General features: G+C 35.6%; 1 protein-coding gene across 9 annotated transcripts in view; it reads right to left on the reverse strand.

Annotated features, from left to right (window-relative positions):
- Nucleotides 1–258: 258 nt before the first annotated feature.
- Nucleotides 259–19,115, reverse strand: part of SIRT1 (sirtuin 1) — a 63,708-nt gene continuing 44,851 nt past the window's right edge. For 8 of the 9 annotated variants that reach the window (XM_060642632.3, XM_060642628.3, XM_060642624.3 and 5 more), the window contains 5 exons: nucleotides 12,369–12,516; nucleotides 10,798–10,877; nucleotides 9,523–9,709; nucleotides 7,469–8,032; nucleotides 259–2,375 (listed from right to left, as the gene is read on the reverse strand). In XM_060642632.3, coding sequence (XP_060498615.2) covers nucleotides 2,047–2,375; nucleotides 7,469–8,032; nucleotides 9,523–9,709; nucleotides 10,798–10,877; nucleotides 12,369–12,516 — 1,308 coding nt within the window. In that variant the 3' untranslated portion in view covers nucleotides 259–2,046. Of the gene's footprint in view, nucleotides 2,376–7,468; nucleotides 8,033–9,522; nucleotides 9,710–10,797; nucleotides 10,878–12,368; nucleotides 12,517–13,045; nucleotides 13,171–19,115 lie in introns of all 9 variants that reach the window. The other variant, XM_060642634.3, reaches the window with a different exon arrangement.

Below are 19,115 nucleotides of genomic sequence, written 5' to 3' on the forward strand. Positions count from 1 at the left end.
TCTTCTTAGGCCCTGCCTTGCCTCTCTCCCACCTTTGACCTAACAAAGGCTACTGGGCCTAGAATTGAAATATTAGTTGTGAAACTTTTGGTGGTGATGCACCAACTGCTACAACCAGCACTACCAGTGTTTGCTTCAGTATCGTTCTGGTTAGACTCTTGTAAGTTGAATGAAGAAATAAGAAAGCATCTTAACATGGCCCTCAAAACTATACAAACTCCGTAAGATTTTCAAACTTTATATCTTGAACAATGTAAGTTAACAGGAAAAAGTCAAATGACAATTTTAATAGACTTTAAAACGGTGTACAAGTATATAAAACACTGGTTTTGTATTTCAAAAGTTGGAGGAAGATATCCAGTCATTCAACAGTCTACAAAACATATGCCAGTAGATTACATAAAAGACTATGTACAATATAAAAAGAGCTGAAAACAGTCTTCACTGTAAAAATAATTTAAAACAAATTTTTCAATTTAAAATATCATCTATAGCACAAACACACATCATGCAAATGGAAAACTAAATATACTGCATTCTTTAGTGTAGCCAAATAAATTCAGACTGAAACATCTTTTAGGTAGGGAAATGGCCATTCAATAAAATTTCTCTCTCTGGCAGTAATGGTCCTAGCTGGGTATTTTATGCTTAAAGAACAGCTATATTTCAAACCCTTTTTTAAAATTGTAATAAATACTAAAGCAACATAGGAATACTTTATATTTGGGAATAATGTGGGGGGGAAGGTCTGGAAAATAAATTGCTCTGTGCAATTTTATAAAGTATGAATTTTTTGAAAGGCAGAAGCTTCTGCAGCTGAGAAAAGTTTGATCTCTAGTTTTAAGGCAGGCTAAGCTTTTAAATAAAGATGTTACAGGAACTAACTTCATTAACTATTCTGCTATTACAAGTTACATCATGTTCATCTTCATAATACTAGGCTAGCAGTTTGGTGTCTATTACACCAAATCCTCCCAACAGGAGACATGTACTTACTGGCTGAGTTATAATTAACATCTTAGTACTTTGGAACTGTAATCAGGGGCCTGTTGCTCTCCTCATTAGTGGAAAAGAAAAGCAGCAGTCCAAAATATTACACTCTTCCCAGTTGAAGTACCATTATTATAGATTCATAAGGGCTCTGCATATTCACATCTTGGCAGTTTAATACTTGTGGGAAAGAATCAATGTAAGCTCTACCACAGTGATATGTATTTAAACAACAATGGCAAATATTCTTGAAACTAAGGGTACCCAGGCAGGCACTATTGTCTCTAAAGCAATTGAAACATTTCCAAAGCATTTATTTGTTTTTCAGATTAGTTTTAGGAGCCAATATAGACATTACTACATGTCCACAGGAAGTACAAAAGCCATCTTCATTTCAACAATACAATATTCCTGAAATTCTTAGCACCAAGTCTTACTTTAAAAAGCAAAGACAACTGAGTGCTCTCCCACATATTGCTGACTTCCTTCTACACACACTGCATGTTATGAGATTTTTAAAAAGTTAGCTGCCACAAGTTTTGGAAAATGCCAGTGTTTAAAAATAGGTAATTGTGCTAATAAAGAATCAAAAGTTTAGCAGAACAGACATTTGAGGAGTTCAGACTATTCAATGTTACAAATAAAAGTGTGAAAATACCATTCTTTGGTCTAGATAAGCTGTTCCCTTTACATTAATTTAACATTCCAATGGCTTTTTGAAAACTTTAAAATGTTGAAACTCACTAGGCAAGAACAAAATTATATATACATAACGGATGTATCATACAAATGAACTTTTAAAAGAAAAGTCTTGACCAACAGGTGATTAAAGATACTTAGTACCCTTCTTTTAAAAAAAGTTAGTGTTGCGTGTACAAGTACAGAAATAAGAAGTTAAAAACTACCCATGAAGAAAAAATCTTATTTTACCAGTCTATAAATATTACACCTTTCTGGTTTCCTTGCTCTGTTGAATTCACAAGTAAACATTCCTTTTGACATGCTAAAAGTTCCTAATGCTGGTGGAACAATTCCTGTACCTGGACAACTATTACATTATGATTTGTTTGATGGATAGTTAATGTCTGTTGCTTCCTGTTTCATGGATATAGCTTCATTAACTGCCTCTTGATCACCTCCATCAACTCCAAATCCAGTTCCTCCAGCTCTCTCATTAACATCAGCATCGTCTTCCAAACCGTTGTAAAATTCTTCAATCTCACTTTCATCCTCCAAGTGTTCTTCTAAACTTGGACTCTGGCATGTTCCACTATCACTGTTACTGCCACAAGAACTAGAGGATAACACGTCATCTTCAGAGTCTGAATATACCTCAGCGCCATGGAAAATATAACGATTTGGTGGTAAAAACAGATACTGATTACCTGAAATATAGTAATAAAAGAGAAATGATAAATGATTCCAAGTTTTCTAACACTAACTTGGTCTGATTGTACGTTCAAGCCCTGCCTTTACCTGAGTATCATTACTAGAGGCTACTACAATAGTGGTCTTTAAAAACAAGCTAAGAGCTCAGTCTTAACTGCAAATCTTAGTTCTGCCACCCACCACTTTTGTGAACTCAGGCAGTTCTGTGCCTATGCCTCAATTTCCTTATCTAGAAAATTAAGCGATTTTCACAACTCTATCAGCTAAGTATGAATAAATTTAGAGGACGATGTTCAATAAAGCTTAATCAAACTCCTTTGAACAGATCTCATGATATTAAATATCCAGGCCAGCCTACATTACTCAATTCATGTTCACCGAATATAACTTCTCTAAAGCACGTATGCCTTCAAGGCACTTGCATTATTTTCATTTAACTTTAGATTATGAACCTAAAATTAAACGTTTTAATTCAGTAATAGCTTCACCATCTATTCAAAAGTGTAGTCTGCAGGCAATGGCATCACCTTAGAGTTTATTAGAAGTTCAATTCTCAGGCCCCACCACTCACCTACTGAACCAGTATTTATTTTTACCAGAGTCCTAGACACATTAAAGTATGAGAAATGCTGATCTAGCACTGGACATTAACCTTTCTTCTCCAACTCCCTCCCAAATTTGCATTCACACTATAAGCTGTGACCTGTGATGGTAAGGAGAATTCCCTCCCTTTTCCTACTATAGGTCCCAGGTTAAGAGCACCTCTTGGTGGGAACCTTAAACATTAATGATGAAATGTTTTCTACCACTAAATTCACAACAAGTAACTTCGAACTTAAGTCTGTTTCTACACATGATAAATGTCATTTATTTAATGCACCACATCCCAGACTAATTCACAAAAACCTGGCTACTAACATAGCTGAAGTGACATGTCATCTGCCAAGCATACCCAGGTTTGTCTTCAAAACAGCTTTCAAACTTTATACCCCATCATGACCCAAGTTCTCACTTTGAAACAACCTAGTATGTGTATAAGAATTCTGATCTGAACCCACAAAACTGACTTCACAGTCCACTAACATCACAAATTGGCAGTGTGAAAACCAATTATTTCCCTCGGTTTTGGGAGAAAGTATTTGTCAGTTTTCTAAGCCACTAGTATTAATTTCCATGATTGGAGGAGGGAGTACCTTTATTCTAGCTAACAGAAAAGCCCATTTGGCACTTAATATGTCTTCTAAGGGGTCCCGAGGGTGTGCATAGTTTTGGCCCATGCTTCTAAAAATGTTTCATTCTGCTCTATCCCCCATGATGAACAGAATAATCTATTATTTCTGAACCCAAGAATCCTATACCTGTTTTTCTTATTCTTGGGAACCATCAAGACAGACTCAGTTTGCTTCATACATGCTCCTCCTTTCTCCTTTTCAATCTGACCTCACCAACAGAAATCATGGTAAACAAAAATAAATTAACTCTAGTGTGGTATGGGAGCCCAACTCTTGGTTTTGGCTCAGGTCATGATCTCATGAGCTCCAGCCCTGCATAGGGCTCTGCACTGATAGCACGGAGCCTGCTTGGGATTCTCTCCCTCCCTCTTCCTCTGCCCCTGCTCCGCTTGCTGTCTCTCTCAAAATAAAATAAATTAAAAAAAAAAAAACTAGCGTGGTCATTTGTTTTTTAACAGCTGCAATTTAACAGCTGCACTCTACACCAGTTATCTTTTTTAATCCTCACAATGTTAACGTGTATGCTATTTTATTCCTATTTTACAAATGAAAAAAAACAGGTTAAATAACTTTGCCCACAGTGAATCTGAGACAACTGGGTCTGATACCAAAGCCTGTACCTTTTAAGGCCTAAATTGGTAGGGAAAAATCTAGAGACTGCTCCAGGTTTAATTTTTGTTTCCTGGGGCAGAGAGTTTTCTGTATTTGACCCATCTGTCAAAAAGATACTCAAAGAAGGGGTGCCTGGGTGGCTCAGTACATTAAGTGTCCAACTCTTGATTTTGGCTCAGGTCAGATCTGATGGGTTCATGAGATCGAGCCCCGTGTAGAACTCTGAGACTCTGAGCTGACAGTGTGGAGCCTGCTTGGGAGTCTCTCCTCCTCACAGTCTCGTGCATGCTCTCAAAAAAAAAAAAACAAAAAAAACTCAAAATCTCCAGTGCAAAAGTCTTCCAGTACATAAGCAGACTTTGTATATGATACCAGTATTTACCTGACTAAACAGAACAACAATTTTTCTACTTCTGATTCTTGCCACATTTGTAAATACAAGCATTCTTGTATGCTTTTTCTAATTTCTCTTGGCATATGTCCTTTACTTTTAACTCTCCACATACCATTCAAGACCAAAGTCAGAAATTAGGTTTTTTGCAAAGCCTTCTATAACCTAATTCTTTCCAAGTAGCATCTATGTTTCCTAATATCACCTACTTTTGTTTAATCAGCTATTTTTATAATTATACACAAACATCAATACATTGATCACTATATATTCAGAACTTACTACAGTGTGCCTGGTATGGAAAAGGTACAAAGGCTTACTATTCAACTGAACTAAAATTCACTTATGGTAAATGATTATAACTCACAATATATTGGCCTAAAATGTCAGTTTACCCCATGGGACTTAATGTTTTAAGTTGTACAAGATTGTTACATCTAAGTTTGTGTGTGTGTGTATTTACATTTATTAAATTAGGATGTTTCACCCTACTACTTGGTAAAGAGTTCCCATGAGTCAAAACAGGGTATTTCTATACACTATTTGCTAACAATGAAGTAACAGAAAGGGAAATTAAGTAATCCCATTTACAACTGCGTCAAAGACTAAACGACTAAGAAATAAGTTCAACCAAGGAGGTGAAAGACCTGTACTCTGAAAACTGGAAGACACTGATGAAAAGAAACTGAAGACAAATTTAAAGACCTCCTACGTTAATGGATTGGAATTAATATTGTTAAAATGTCCATATTATCAATAAGAATCTACAGATTCAATACAATCCCTATCAAAATACAATAGCACTTTTTCACAGAACTGGAACAAATAATCGTAAAATGTGTGTGGAACCACAAAGACCCTGAATAGCTAAAGCAATCTCAAGAAAGAACAAAAACTGGAAGGGGGATCATGCTCCCTGATTTCAAAGTATACTACAGAGCTATAGTAATCAGAAGAGTATGGTATTACCACAAAAATAAGACACACAAATCTATGAATAGAATAGAGAGCCCAGAAATCAACTCAGACTTAAATGGCCAATTAATGTATAACAAAGAAGGCAAGAATATGCAATGGGGAAAAAGTTTAGCCAATCAATGGTGTTAAGAAAACAAGACAGCTACATGCAAAAGAATGAAACTCCACCACTTTCTCATACCACATACAAAAATAAACACAACTGATTAAAGATCTAAAAATGAACTGGGACTACATCAAACTAAAAAAATTAATTTGCACAGTGAAGGAAACAAAACAAAAAGGCAACCTGAGTGGGAGAAGATCCTTGCAAATGATGTATCCAATAAGGGGTTAATATCCAGATTATATAAAGAACATACAGCTCAACAGCAAAAACACCCAACCCAATTAAAAAATGGGCAGAGGCCACGAATAGGGGCACCTGGCTGGTTCAGTCAGTGGAGCATGCAACTCTTGATCTCAGGGTTGTGAGTTTCAGCCCCACACTGGGTGTAGAGATTAGTTAAAAAATAAAATCTTAAAAATATGGGCATAGGCCCCAAATAGACATTTTCCAAAAGACGATATACAGATGGCCAACAGACACATGAAGACGCTAAACATCACTAACCAGAGAACTGCAAACTGAAACTTCACTGAGATCACTTAACACCTGTCAGAATGGCTAATTATCAAAAAGACAAGAAATAACAAGTGTTGCCACAAATCTGGAGAAAAGAGTACCCTCATGAAGTGCTGGTAGGAATGTAAACTGGTGCAGCCACTATGGAAAACAGTATGGAGGTTTCTCAAAAAGTGAGAAATAGAAAAATCAGAAATAAAAATAAATCTGGCAATTCTACTTCTGGGTATCTTCCTTAAGAAAGCATAAACACCTATTTGAAAAGGTATGTGTACCCCTGTGTTCACTGCAGTATTTATTTACAGTAAGATATGGAAGCAACCTAAATGTCCATCTATACATGAAAGGATAACGTTGTTCTGTATACGTACAAAGGAGTATTACTCCGCCACAAAAAAGAATAAAATCTTGCCATTTGCAACACAGATGGACCTAGTGGGTATTATGCAAAGTAAAGTAAGAGAAAAACAAATACCATATGGTTTCACTTATATATGGAATCTGAAAAACAAAACAGACTCATAAAAACAACTGGTGATTGCCAGAAGGGAAGGGAGGGTGGGGTGTTGTAATAACTTTGTATGGTGACAGACAGTACTACACTTCTCATGGTAAGCATTTTATAAGGTATATAATCACTATGTGGTACACCTGAAACTAATACTGTGCCAACTATATTTCAATGAAAACAAAAAACAGGGTAGATGCTATTCCTAATATTCTGTGGAGAAGGATCAGAGATGTTTCCCGTTCTGAGACAACACAGCCTACTGGTTAAGAGGACATGCTCTGAGGAGAGACCTGGAATCCAATTTGGCTCTTCCATGTCCTAATTATCAACCTCACACAGGGTACTTAACCTCTATGGGCCTCACAGTTTCCCCACCAGCAGGAGACAAGTAGTAATAGTCCCTACCTCATGAGATTAAAATCAGATAATGTATATAAATAAAGCAGCTACCCTACAGTAACCACCCAAATCTGTCATCATTTCTACCAGCTAAAGCTCACCAGACAATGGCAGAGCACAATATATTTCTCAATTTTCTTACCAATTCAATGCTTACCTTCTCAGATACTACTGTTTATCCTTTCTCTGGCTTAAATTCTCAACCTCACATTTTCTCTAAACACACTCATCTGTTACATAAAGCTATACACTATCACCTAACCTGCCAAAATTGCTTATTTCTTGCAAATATTTTGTTAAAATAATTATACCTTCAAAACGGTTCAACAGTGCTTCCTTACCATCAAGCCGTTTGCTAATCTGCTCCTTTGCAAGTCTAGCTGGCCAGCACTTCCTCACTGTTTCAGCAATTGAAGTTCTTTCATTTTTTTCCCCAGTATTAGAGTCAACATTCTTCGAATCCGGACTTCCCAGCTGTTCAGTAACACTGTCAATGTTCCTAGTAGAATTCTGTCCTTCCTGTGATTTTTCTTCCATATGATCTCTTGGTTCAGACACCTCAGAATCATTAACATTGCTCTTAGTTGCTTGGTCTAAAAGTGTAACAATCACTGAAGAATCTGGTGGTGAAGTTCTTTCTGGTGAACTTGAGTCTTCTGAAATATTAAGAGGTGTGGGTGGCAACTCTGACAAATGAGCCAACTCTTTTTGTGTTCGTGGAGGTTTTTCAGTAATTTCTGAAAGCTTTACAGGGTTGCAGCAAAGTTTGGCATATTCACCACCTAACCTATGACATAATTCATTAATTATGACATCACAGTCTCCAAGAAGCTCTACATCAAAATGCAGATGAGGCAAAGGTTCTCTATTTATTAGTATCTGAGGCACTTCATGGGGTATGGAACCTAAAAATAAGTGAAAAATGCATTAGAAAAAGGGAAAGGCACTAAGTTACTAAAGCCACAACAAATGTGCAATGCAAAAATCTAACATGCTCCCAATACCAAAAAAGAAACCCACCACCACTACTAAACCAACCCATCACATTCATTAAGATGTCAAATAAACAGATGAGCATTTAAGCATCTTTTTAAAATTTCAGGTCCTGTTTCCCATCACCTGATTACCTCTGAGCAATCTTTTCAGAGTTTTCTACTTTGTACCTCAATTTCCTTGTCTATTATATATATAACGGGGATAATAATACTTTTTCACAAGGTTGTAGTGAGAATATAAGTCAAATGCATAGAAGGGTTTTTGGCATATAGTGATAGTTATTCTACTGAAATAGCTCCTGGTATAGTGTGAAAATTCAATTTTCCACCATTATATACCTGTGTGTTACATTTTTAAAAAATTACCTTTGCCTATCACCAATACACTATTATACTGCCCCACAGAAAGCTTTTAAGAATTTCTCTGCCTTATCTTTAAAGAGAAAAAAATAACTCAAAAATAAAGGAACTTATTCATTAAATTTCATGTTTTCATTACAAATTATCCTATATTCTGCTTTCAAAGACTTTGACAGCTATTTGAGTTAAAGCCACCACATTTAAGTAGGAAAAAGATGCAGAAAGTTGTAGAGCTGAACTCTTGTTTCTTCCAACTGTTTGCTCTGGGTGCCTATATGACTGCTGAAGTAGGGTCTAATTTAATTATCTGGTTAAAGAGTTTGATATTCTCTTTCTCCCTCGCCTTTTAGGGCACACCTGATGCTACTGAATTAGTCCCTCTATCTTCCTCTCCCTTTTGCTTCCTCGCTAAAGGGAGAAAAGAGATAGTATGAGAGCACATGTTAAATACTCCTGAGGGTTAAAGGGACTTAAATTATATTTGAGCATTTTCATACACACAAACACCCTTATGGGCAAAGCTGATCCACACAGGATAGTAATCCTAAGGCATGACTCTTATTCTTATAAAAACAGACCAATCATAATAAATTCTCTAATGTGAGTATATTACACTTGTATCTAGCTATATATACATTTGAACTTACTGTACCTGAAATCAACTAAATTTGAAAGATGGACAACTATAATTAAATTAAGACTAAAAACACACAGATTAAGATCACACGTTTCCTGAACATATGTAAATCAGCTGAAGCTAACTCTTGTCATATTAAGAACACATTCCACTGAAAAGTTGAACTGTTTCCCTGGTTGGAATTTGACATTACTTCTGTTTTGACAACTCTTCCACCCAACCCCTGCACCAAAGCATCAGATTAACCAATCTTTGTGAACAAAAATGTCACCTAAAAAATAAAACTGGCTCTCTACCACTCTTTAGCCAGGAAGAGAGTAAGATCATTGGGATCCAATGTACAGACCCCACAAACCATGGCAATATATATAGAAGTATTCTCTAAAAATCATCACCAACTTACTTGGAATTAGTGCTACTGGTCTTACTTTCAGGGAAGACCCAATAACAATAAGGAGATCAACTTCATCTTTGTCATACTTCATGGCTCTATGAAACTGCTCTGGTAAATTTTCACCAAAAAAGACAATCTCTGGTTTCATGATAGCAAGTGGTTCATCAGCTGGGCACCTAGGACAACGAGGAACCACCTACATGTTCCAAATTTTGGTTAAGATAGGGAGGAAAAAAGAAAGCTGAAGTTAGAAATAGTCAACATTTACACACTAAGAATGCATTTCAAAATGATAAGTTGAATCACTATGTTGTACACCTGAAACTAACAGAACACTACATGTTAACTATACCAGAATTAAAATTAAAAGCAAATTTAATTAAAAAAAAAAAAAAAAGAATTAGAATTCCCACATAAAAAAAAAAAAATTTCAAACTGAAGTATAGAAACCTGTGGAAAGAGCTACATGCTAGAAGTCCTGAGGGAAAAAAAAATAATCAAATAAAACAGAAAAGCCGTGGATAAATAGTAGGGAAAACTGGATACAACCTCAATGGCAATGTCAACTGTCGATTACTTTATTAACATACAGTGAAATAAGATGGTGTTGTTATTGGTGTATGTAGGTATTATAGTATCCATGTGGACCTACATTTGATATTTAAGAGTCCACTGCAGATTAAGAGAAACCAGCATCTGTATATATGTACACACACACAACTTAATCCTTTAAAAAATGTAAGAAATGATTCCATTATAACATTATAACATGATACCCTCACTATGTATGATTAACTATATATGCAGCTAAGTACACAGAATTTATATCTGGATGGTTTTTATTCTCTGCCATTATTTTCTTGCATTTTTTTTGGCAGTGATCATACATGAAACATCTTTTACAATAAATTTTTTAATGTTTTAAAGAATTACCAAGAATTTAAAATTCAAAATCCAACAGGCACTTTTAAAAAGGAAGAGTAAGGATAAACTCTAATAGAGCAAGACTCCACTTACGATTTGCATTTTTATTTTAACTTAGATATTTTATTTTAACTTAGATATTAAGGAGCCTATTTCATCATTTTAGAGACATTATAGAGCAATGTTTCCAACTTAAGGGATTAAAAGTTTCTTGTATATTTCCACATCAGAATTCCCAGTGGTTAACACTCTTTCTGGATCTTTCTGTCCCAGATACTTTCAGAAAAAAAAGAATTTGGAGGCAAAAGAAGAAACAGATCAAAAACAAGCACAATTCCTCAAGTATAGGTGATGAATTACCTGATTAAAAATATCTCCTCGTACAGCTTCACAGTCTACTTTGTATTTACAAATCAAGCAAGAGGCTGTTGCAAAGGAACCTAAAACAACCAATACACACATGCTTTATTAAAGGAATATTTCCATTTCTTAAAACATACCACAAAGGTATAAAAGAGAATTAAGACTCCACAGGGGAATCTCAGGGATAATTAAAATACTTATATATTAAATACAGACAGAATCATGGGGCGCCTGGGTGGCGCAGTCGGTTAAGCCTCCGACTTCAGCCAGGTCACGATCTCGCGGTCTGTGAGTTCGAGCCCCGCGTCAGGCTCTGGGCCGATGGCTCGGAGCCTGGAGCCTGTTTCCGATTCTGTGTCTCCCTCTCTCTCTGCCCCTCCCCCGTTCATGCTCTGTCTCTCTCTGTCCCAAAAATAAATAAAAAACGTTGAAAAAAAAAAATAAAAAAAAAAAAAATAAATAAATACAGACAGAATCCAATCCTCAATTATCGGGATGTTGATATAGTGACACTTCCTAAAGCTATTCTTTTTTTTGTTGTTTTAAGTGAATTCTAGCCACAACATGGGGCTCAAACTCAGAACCCCAAGATCAAGAGTTACACATTCTACTGAGCCAGGCGAGCACCCCAAAGTTGTTCTTTTTAATAAAATAAACCAACTCCCCCAGAACTAAAACTCTGCAGAATTGAAAGATGACAATTATGTGACCTTAGCCGAATAGCTGTACATTAAAAACAGTTCAGGGGCACCTGGGTGGCTCAGTAAGTTACACGTCTGACTTTTTTTTTTTTTTTTTTAATGTTTTATTTATTTTTGAGACAGAGAGAGGCAGAGCATGAGCAGGGGAGGGGCAGAGAGAGAGTGAGACACAGAATCTGAAGCAGACTCCAGGATCCGAGCTGTCAGCACTGAGCCAGATGCAGGGCTCAAACTCACAAACTGCAAGATCATGACCTGAGCGGAAATCAAGAGTCGGACTGACGGAGTCACCCAGGCGCCCCATGTCTGACTCTTGGATTTCGGCTCAGGTCATGATCTGATTCATGGGACTGCGCCCCAGGTTGGGCTCTGCCCCAGGTTGGGCTCTGCCCCGGCAGTGCAGGGCCTGCTTGGGATTTTCTCTCTCCCTCTCTCTCAGAATAAACACATTTAAAAAAACAAAAAGTTTAGATTTGTAAGAAAATGGTCTGTTCCTACTTGTTTTAAAAGTCTTCTAAATTTCAAAATTCTATACAGCTTAACTACCCTGTTCCTATAGTTTCATACCCTAAAGATGTCATATTTTCCTTACATAGCTAGTATTACTTTGTAACCAAAAAAGGTTATTTAGAAGAATTTAATGGAATACAACAGCTACTCCTTTTGAAACACAATAGAACACTGATCTGGTATTTTGTACAATTAAGTATCAAGGCCAATACTTCTGGTTTCATTTTTTTGCATTCTACTTTTTAAAATTAACATGACTAAATAAATCTCCATTCCTGGATGGTAGCCTACTTTCTAATCCTATTTTTTCCTCTAAGACTAACTAAATAACAGAAAGCAATTCTGAAGTTTACGAACCATGACACTGAATTATCCTTTGGATTCCTGCAACCTGTTCCAGTGTATCTATGTTCTGAGTATAGTTCCGAAGCAGTTTTCCTTCCTTATCTGACAAGGCTATGAATTTGTGACAGAGAGATGGTTGGAACTGTCCAGGATATATTTCCTACATAATGCAAAAGGTAGAAAAAATATTACATTAAAGAAATAAGTATAACACACATGTCACATTTAGGTTTAACCAAAAACTACCATGATAGCCCCCATGTATAAATAAATTAAAAAACAGTACATGAGCATCTCAAAGCATCTAGATGGTTGCTACACACACCTATAAAAGGATTGCTGCTGCAATATGTATAAAACTCAGCAATTAGTGAACTTGGCCCCTTGAAGGAAAAAGTCAACCATAAGCATCTCTAATAAATGTTAATAGATATTTTAATAAAAGAAGAAATATACACCTGAGAATATATCTAAATTTTGTTGGCTGCAAATTCAGGTTTGTTTTTTGTTGTTTCCTCTTTTTAAGGAAAAAGAAAAGTTTAAGTTGAAATTAAAGTTATCAAAGGTATGGTGACTTCTTTTAAAAACTAAAAAAGGCACTGTCAACACAATATTAAAAGTTGTTTATTCATCATTCATTATAAATATCAACCTGTTGGAAGTTTAAAGCTAAAGTTTTAATTCCTTACCAAAATTGTTTTCCTTCCACTGCACAGGCACATACTGGTATAGTATAGAGTTGCTCATGAATGCTGAGTTGCTGGATTTTGTGTGTGTGTTTTTCCCCCCAAATAATGCTTCAATGCTGTTTCTTCTTTAAAAACAAAGAATTCAGATATACACATGGCAAAAAGATCAGAGAAAAAGTATCAATTTTGGTCCTCTCAACTTTTGACAGTGTTTTTATTAAATTTCATTTAGTAAGTGACTATGGCAAAGGAAGTTTCTTCTCTACTTTTTTCTTTAAAGTAGTAATGCTACCTACTTCCTTACCATTCATTACAGCCTCCAACGTATTACAATGCTAGCAAAAAATCAGACACAACCGTATGTCCGTCAATAGGGGACCGGTTGTAGAAATATAGTACATCCATAATAGTGGAGTATGCAGCCATTAAAATGAATGTGAGAGGTCTAGATGTACTGACCTGGAAAATGGTCCTATGACATGTGAAAAAAAGCAAGTTAGTCACCAGTGTGTATAGTTTTGTTTTTGTTGTTTTGTTATTAAGCAAAAACGGTATTTATATGCACATGTACATGCTCATATAAACATCAAGAAAAATACAAACAAGCTATAAATAGAGGTGGGGAAACTTTCAACTTCTGACATTATACAAAAGTTTAAGAACTTTTTAAATGTTAATCTACTTAACATTTCAAATAAAACATCTACAGGGATACCTTTTACATAAAAATTATAAGCAAATCTCATTACAAAAACTACCATGTACATGTCCATAAGCAACTGAAAATACTATACAAAATCCAAAAACTTTGCCTCGCATTCAAAATTTTCTCATGAATTTCTGGGACAATTTTTCAATGTAAGAAACAGACAATGCATATAGAAAGAAGTATCAAGTGAAGGGCTTATTAAAGCCATGTTTCATAGAAAATCGAAAGCTACATTATGCTTTGAACCACTGGACTGTGCTATACTAACCACTGTTTTCTCCCCATGATGCCTTGTTTTAGTACATTTAAAGGATTAAACATCATAGTGGCTTACTAAGCTCTCTCTGGAAATGGCTGTTAAAAGTATTTGTACAAAAAAAAAAGTTTTTACAACAAATACTACAATATGCTAGGCTACAAACAAAATAGGCTCTAAAATAATGACAGTGAGAACAGCATGCCAAACTCATGATATAAACAAATGACTACCTCCAGCACATGCTGGGGAACAAGAGTACTAAGACTCGACCTTCCTGGATTGACCTTTCCTGTGCCTTATCATCCCCTATTCCCTCTATTTTTTAAAGCAGGCTCCACACTATTTATTATAATGCTGCAGACCAGGCTGAAGACTGGGTTTTTACATTTTAATGGGTTGGAAAGGTAACCAAAAATGACAGCATTCCTGTATCATCCACAAAGAAAATCACATTTACTACTCAGCCATATACTGAATAGGTTTGTGGACTCTACTGTAGACATATACATCCCCATTTTGCATATGAAAAATCTAAAGCACAGAAATAACTTGCCAAATGTCACAAGAGGCAGTACGTAGCAGAGCTATCATTCAAACCCAATTTTGACACCTAAGTGTGGCTCTTAACAAATAATGCATACTGCCTTTTTAATTTTCAATCTCTTGACATCACGTTTCCTACTTCTTTTAAGCTAATATGCACCACTGCTATTAGGTATTCCAAGCTAGTCTAGTAAGAATAGTAAATACAATTTGGGGTGCCTGGTTGGCTCAGTCAGGCGTCCAACTCTTGATTTCTGCTCAGGTCATGATCTAACAGTTCATTAGTTTGAGCCCTACATTGGGCTCTGGGCTGACAGTGCCAAGCTTACTTGGGATTCTGTCTCTCCCTCTCTCTCTGCCCCTCCCCTGCGTGTATGCACTCCCTCTCTGTCTCAAAAATAAACCTAGAAAGTATATATACTTCGGGGCGCCTGGGCAGCTCAGTCAGTTGAGCATCTGACTTCGGTTCAGGTCATGGTCTCACAATTCGTGAATTTGAGCCCCACATTGCGCTCGCTGCTGTCAGCACAGAGCCAGCTTCAGACCCTCTGTCTCCCTCTCTGCCCCTCCCCCACTCTCTCAAAAATAAAAAAAACATTAAAAAAACACACTTCATTTTGCACAACTTTGGGATTACAGCAAGCTGGAATTCCAATCACCTTCTAACTTAAAAACACTCTTCAAGAATCCATGATCTCTCCACAAACCAGTGCAGAAAAGCAGCCCAATCGGAAAAAACAGCTAAGAACAAACAGGCAATTCAAAGATATACACGTGGTCAGTAGTGAAAAGCATTCATCCAGGGGCGCCTGGGTGGCTCAATTAGTTAAGCTTCCAACTTCTGCCCAGGCCATGATCTCACAGTTTTTGAGTTCGAGCCCCACATCAGGCTCTGTGCTGACAACTCAGAGCCTGGAGCCTGCTTCAGATTCTGTGTCTCCCTCTCTCTCTACCTCTCCCCCACTCATGCTTTCTCTCAAAAATAAATGAACATGAAAAAAAATTTAAAAAAAGTATTTATCCACACTAATAAACAAAAACAAAACATTAATATAAGAAGATGCTAATTTTTATCTATTAGATAGTTTAAAATGCCTTAAAAACAACTCTAGATAACGACTAATAGAACTAATTAAATATATTGTGGTACAACTATTAATACTATGCAGACTTTTCTTAAAAATGAGGTATATCTGTTAAGTGCCTTTGTGAAACTATTTCCAATATTAAGTAGTACAAACAAAAGCAAGGTAGAGAAAAGGGTGCATGACTGTTGGTAATTATTTTTAAAATGTTGGAAAATTACAATAATGCCCTTCTCCTATATATAAAAACAAGTTTACTCATTCTTCTTCCTAGAAAGATACCCAAGAATACATCTTATGATGGTAGTAACCTTTGAGGAACGAGAGGTAGAGAGGACTGAAGGGGGAAGCCAACTAAAATATGTGTTTTACTGTTAGAAGCAATTTTTAAACCCTAAATACAACAAACCCACACCCCCACACACACTTTTTGAAAAGTATTTTAATGCTAATGAAGTATCGTGGAGGATTTTTGGGTGGGTAGGGAGCAGGGGCATGCTTAAATCAGCCTTTTTATTTTTTATTTAAAAAAAAAATTTTTTTTTACATTTATTTATTTTTGAGAGACAGAGCATAAGTGGGGGAGGGGCAGAGAGAGAATGAGACACAGAATCTGAAGCAGGCTCTAGGCTCTGAGCTGTCAGCACAGGGCCTGATGCAGGGCTTGAACTCATAAAATGTGAGATCACGACCTGAGCCAAGGTCGGATGTTTAACCGACTGAGCCACCCAGGTGCCCCCTAAATCAGCCTTCTAATACCCTTCTGATAGGAGTGTATCTTATTCCACCTTTCCAGGTAGCAGTGAGACAAAACATATCAAGACCCTTAGCAATTTCACGTTCGGGAATTTATCCTTAAGAACATTGGAAACATACCAAAAAGGGCAATCAGAGCAACACTGTTTACAACAAAAGTAAGCAGGAAGGATTCAAAATGTACTCTTGTGGAATTACAGTACATCACTTGATGAACGTTATGACCATTATATCAGTTTAATAGATAAAAAGTTTATTAAATAGAAAATATAAGGATAAAATAACCCATTTTTATAATAAAAATATATGTTTCAGCTATAAAACTATATTTACATTTATACACAGGCAACCCACATACACATAGGTATTAAAATTGTCTTCAGATAAATGGGGCTGTGGCTTTTCTTTGGGGGGGTTGCATTTTATTATTTTTAGATAATGAGCTAGTTTTAAGATTCCTTAACTTTATAACTACAGAATCTCTTATGTTTGCACATTATCAATAAAGTGATAATTTATTGAATAAATATAAAGACACAAGTTTGGAATTAAGTTCATAAAAATTCAGTTCATATTTCTCTACTTTTTCTTGATTTTTAAGTGCTTTAGGGTAAAGAATATTCACTGAATTCAATATAGGATAGCATCTATACTCTCTGAACACAGTCCTTTTTAACAACAAAAAGTTATTTACATATCCTCAGTTTCACCTTAAATCTTAATATAACCATTCATTTTGACCATACCAGTGAATTATTTTAGACTCCTGAGAACCTTGACAACTCATTATCATTCCAAACCCTTACTATGCAGGAGGGTAATGGTTCAGAACATAGCTATACAGCTTTAACGTTGGGCTTAATTATTCCTATATACAAGAATTCAAAGAGATAACCACAGGTAGACAGACACACTGTAATACAGCTGTGCTCAAACACAGAGCAATTATACAGGGGGTATTTGGCAATGTCTGGAGGCATTTGATTGTCAAGACTGGGAGTGAGAGTGTTATTAATAGCATTTAGTGGGAGGAGGCCAGGAATGATGCTCCATATCCTACAATACATAGGAAAGCTGACAGCAAAGAATTACCCACCCCAAAATGTCAGTAAGTTGAGAAACTGCTCTAATGGGCCAGTAACCTCTTTAACACACTTCTCTTTTACTTGGAATTTCTTGTCTAAAAGAAATCTATGTTTCTTCTCAATAATTATATACAACCAATGCCTCCATACATGTGTAGAAATTCTTTCCTTCCAAAATGTCTAAATTTCACCAGTAATATTTCCTCTCTTCATGGCTTCATATTAAATTCACTTTCTCATAACTGACAAAAATCATAAGCTGATTTTATGAACTTTCTGCCAAGTTAGAAAAACTGGTAAACAATTTTATGTTAAGAGTATTTATGTAGTATTTTAAGAATCTAGTAAAATACTGTGCAATATTTACATACCCTCCCCACCCACATTTTTATGTTTTTCATTCTTTGTCCCTACTTATTTCCCCTTAAGCTTTTTCCTATTCATTTTGTAGACCCAAATTAACTCAGTCTTTTACCATTACATCAATTGCTTTTTTTCCACTGTATTAACTAATACACACAAATTCTCAAAACTTTTATAGAAGTGAAAAATGCTGCCTCTCCACACCTTTCTCCCAGGTGGCACAAAAGATGTACACAGAAACATTATAACACATTAACAGTGTGCCATTTTTACTGTAACTCACTTATTTTCTCTTATGCATGGTCTAAATTTCTATTAAGTGTATTTTTGAAAGTCCCTACCATGTATCTTTATCAGAGTAATTCTTAATTATTTCTACAGATTCTTATATATCAAAGCTAATTTAAGCTACAACTGAGTACCCAGTCTGTATATGAGACAACAAAGGTTTCTTACCCTTGCTATTTCTATTCTCAGTTACCACATTTTCCATGTGTCAGGTTACTACTTTACTAGGCAACTTAATATATACTTAAGATAGGGAAAAAAGCTGACCAGTTAGTTTGGGCAACATGTTTTCTCTCAGAATAGAATTTAAAGCAAAAGTCTAGTGAACATTATATAAATGCAGTAGTGAATCAACTTTTATCATCAAATATAAGATCAAAGTAATTTCTAGTTACTTGCTGGCCCTCTAAGTGTTGATTTCTGCCAACTAGAGCTATTAGAACGTGAGTGTCCTAGGTCCAATTCAAGAAACCTATAATTAAGTGATATTTCATTGTTCTTCAAAATCATGCAGTAGTACCACTAGCACTGGAACATGAGAGCTTTTCCAAGTTATAATAAATAGACCATATGGTTTGAAAGTAGCACTCTTTAATTAAACTACAGGTTCCTTTAACTTCTAGATTTATGAAAAACTAGTCAATAATACAGAAGACCCTAACCAAATATAATGAAGTTTAGCGATTAACAATTTTATAATTTCTTTCCATAAGACTATAGAATAAAAAAATAAAAGTTTTTTAATGACTCAAATCTCCTGGGCATGGTATAATGTAATTATCAAACTTTATACTCTACAAGAGGACTGCCCAACAGAAATATGTGAGCCATGTACACAATTCAAAATTTTCTAGTAATCACATTAAAAAGCATGAAATTATAATTTTTGACACAATATATCAAAAGATTACTTCCACACATAATATTTGTTATGATATATTTTCTATTTTTTCCATACTACGTTTCCAAAATCTGGTATGTC

The sequence above is a fragment of the Panthera onca genome, chromosome D2 (genome assembly GCF_046562875.1).
Source record: "Panthera onca isolate mPanOnc1 chromosome D2, mPanOnc1 haplotype 2, whole genome shotgun sequence".
NCBI classification, from domain to species: Eukaryota; Metazoa; Chordata; class Mammalia; order Carnivora; family Felidae; genus Panthera; species Panthera onca.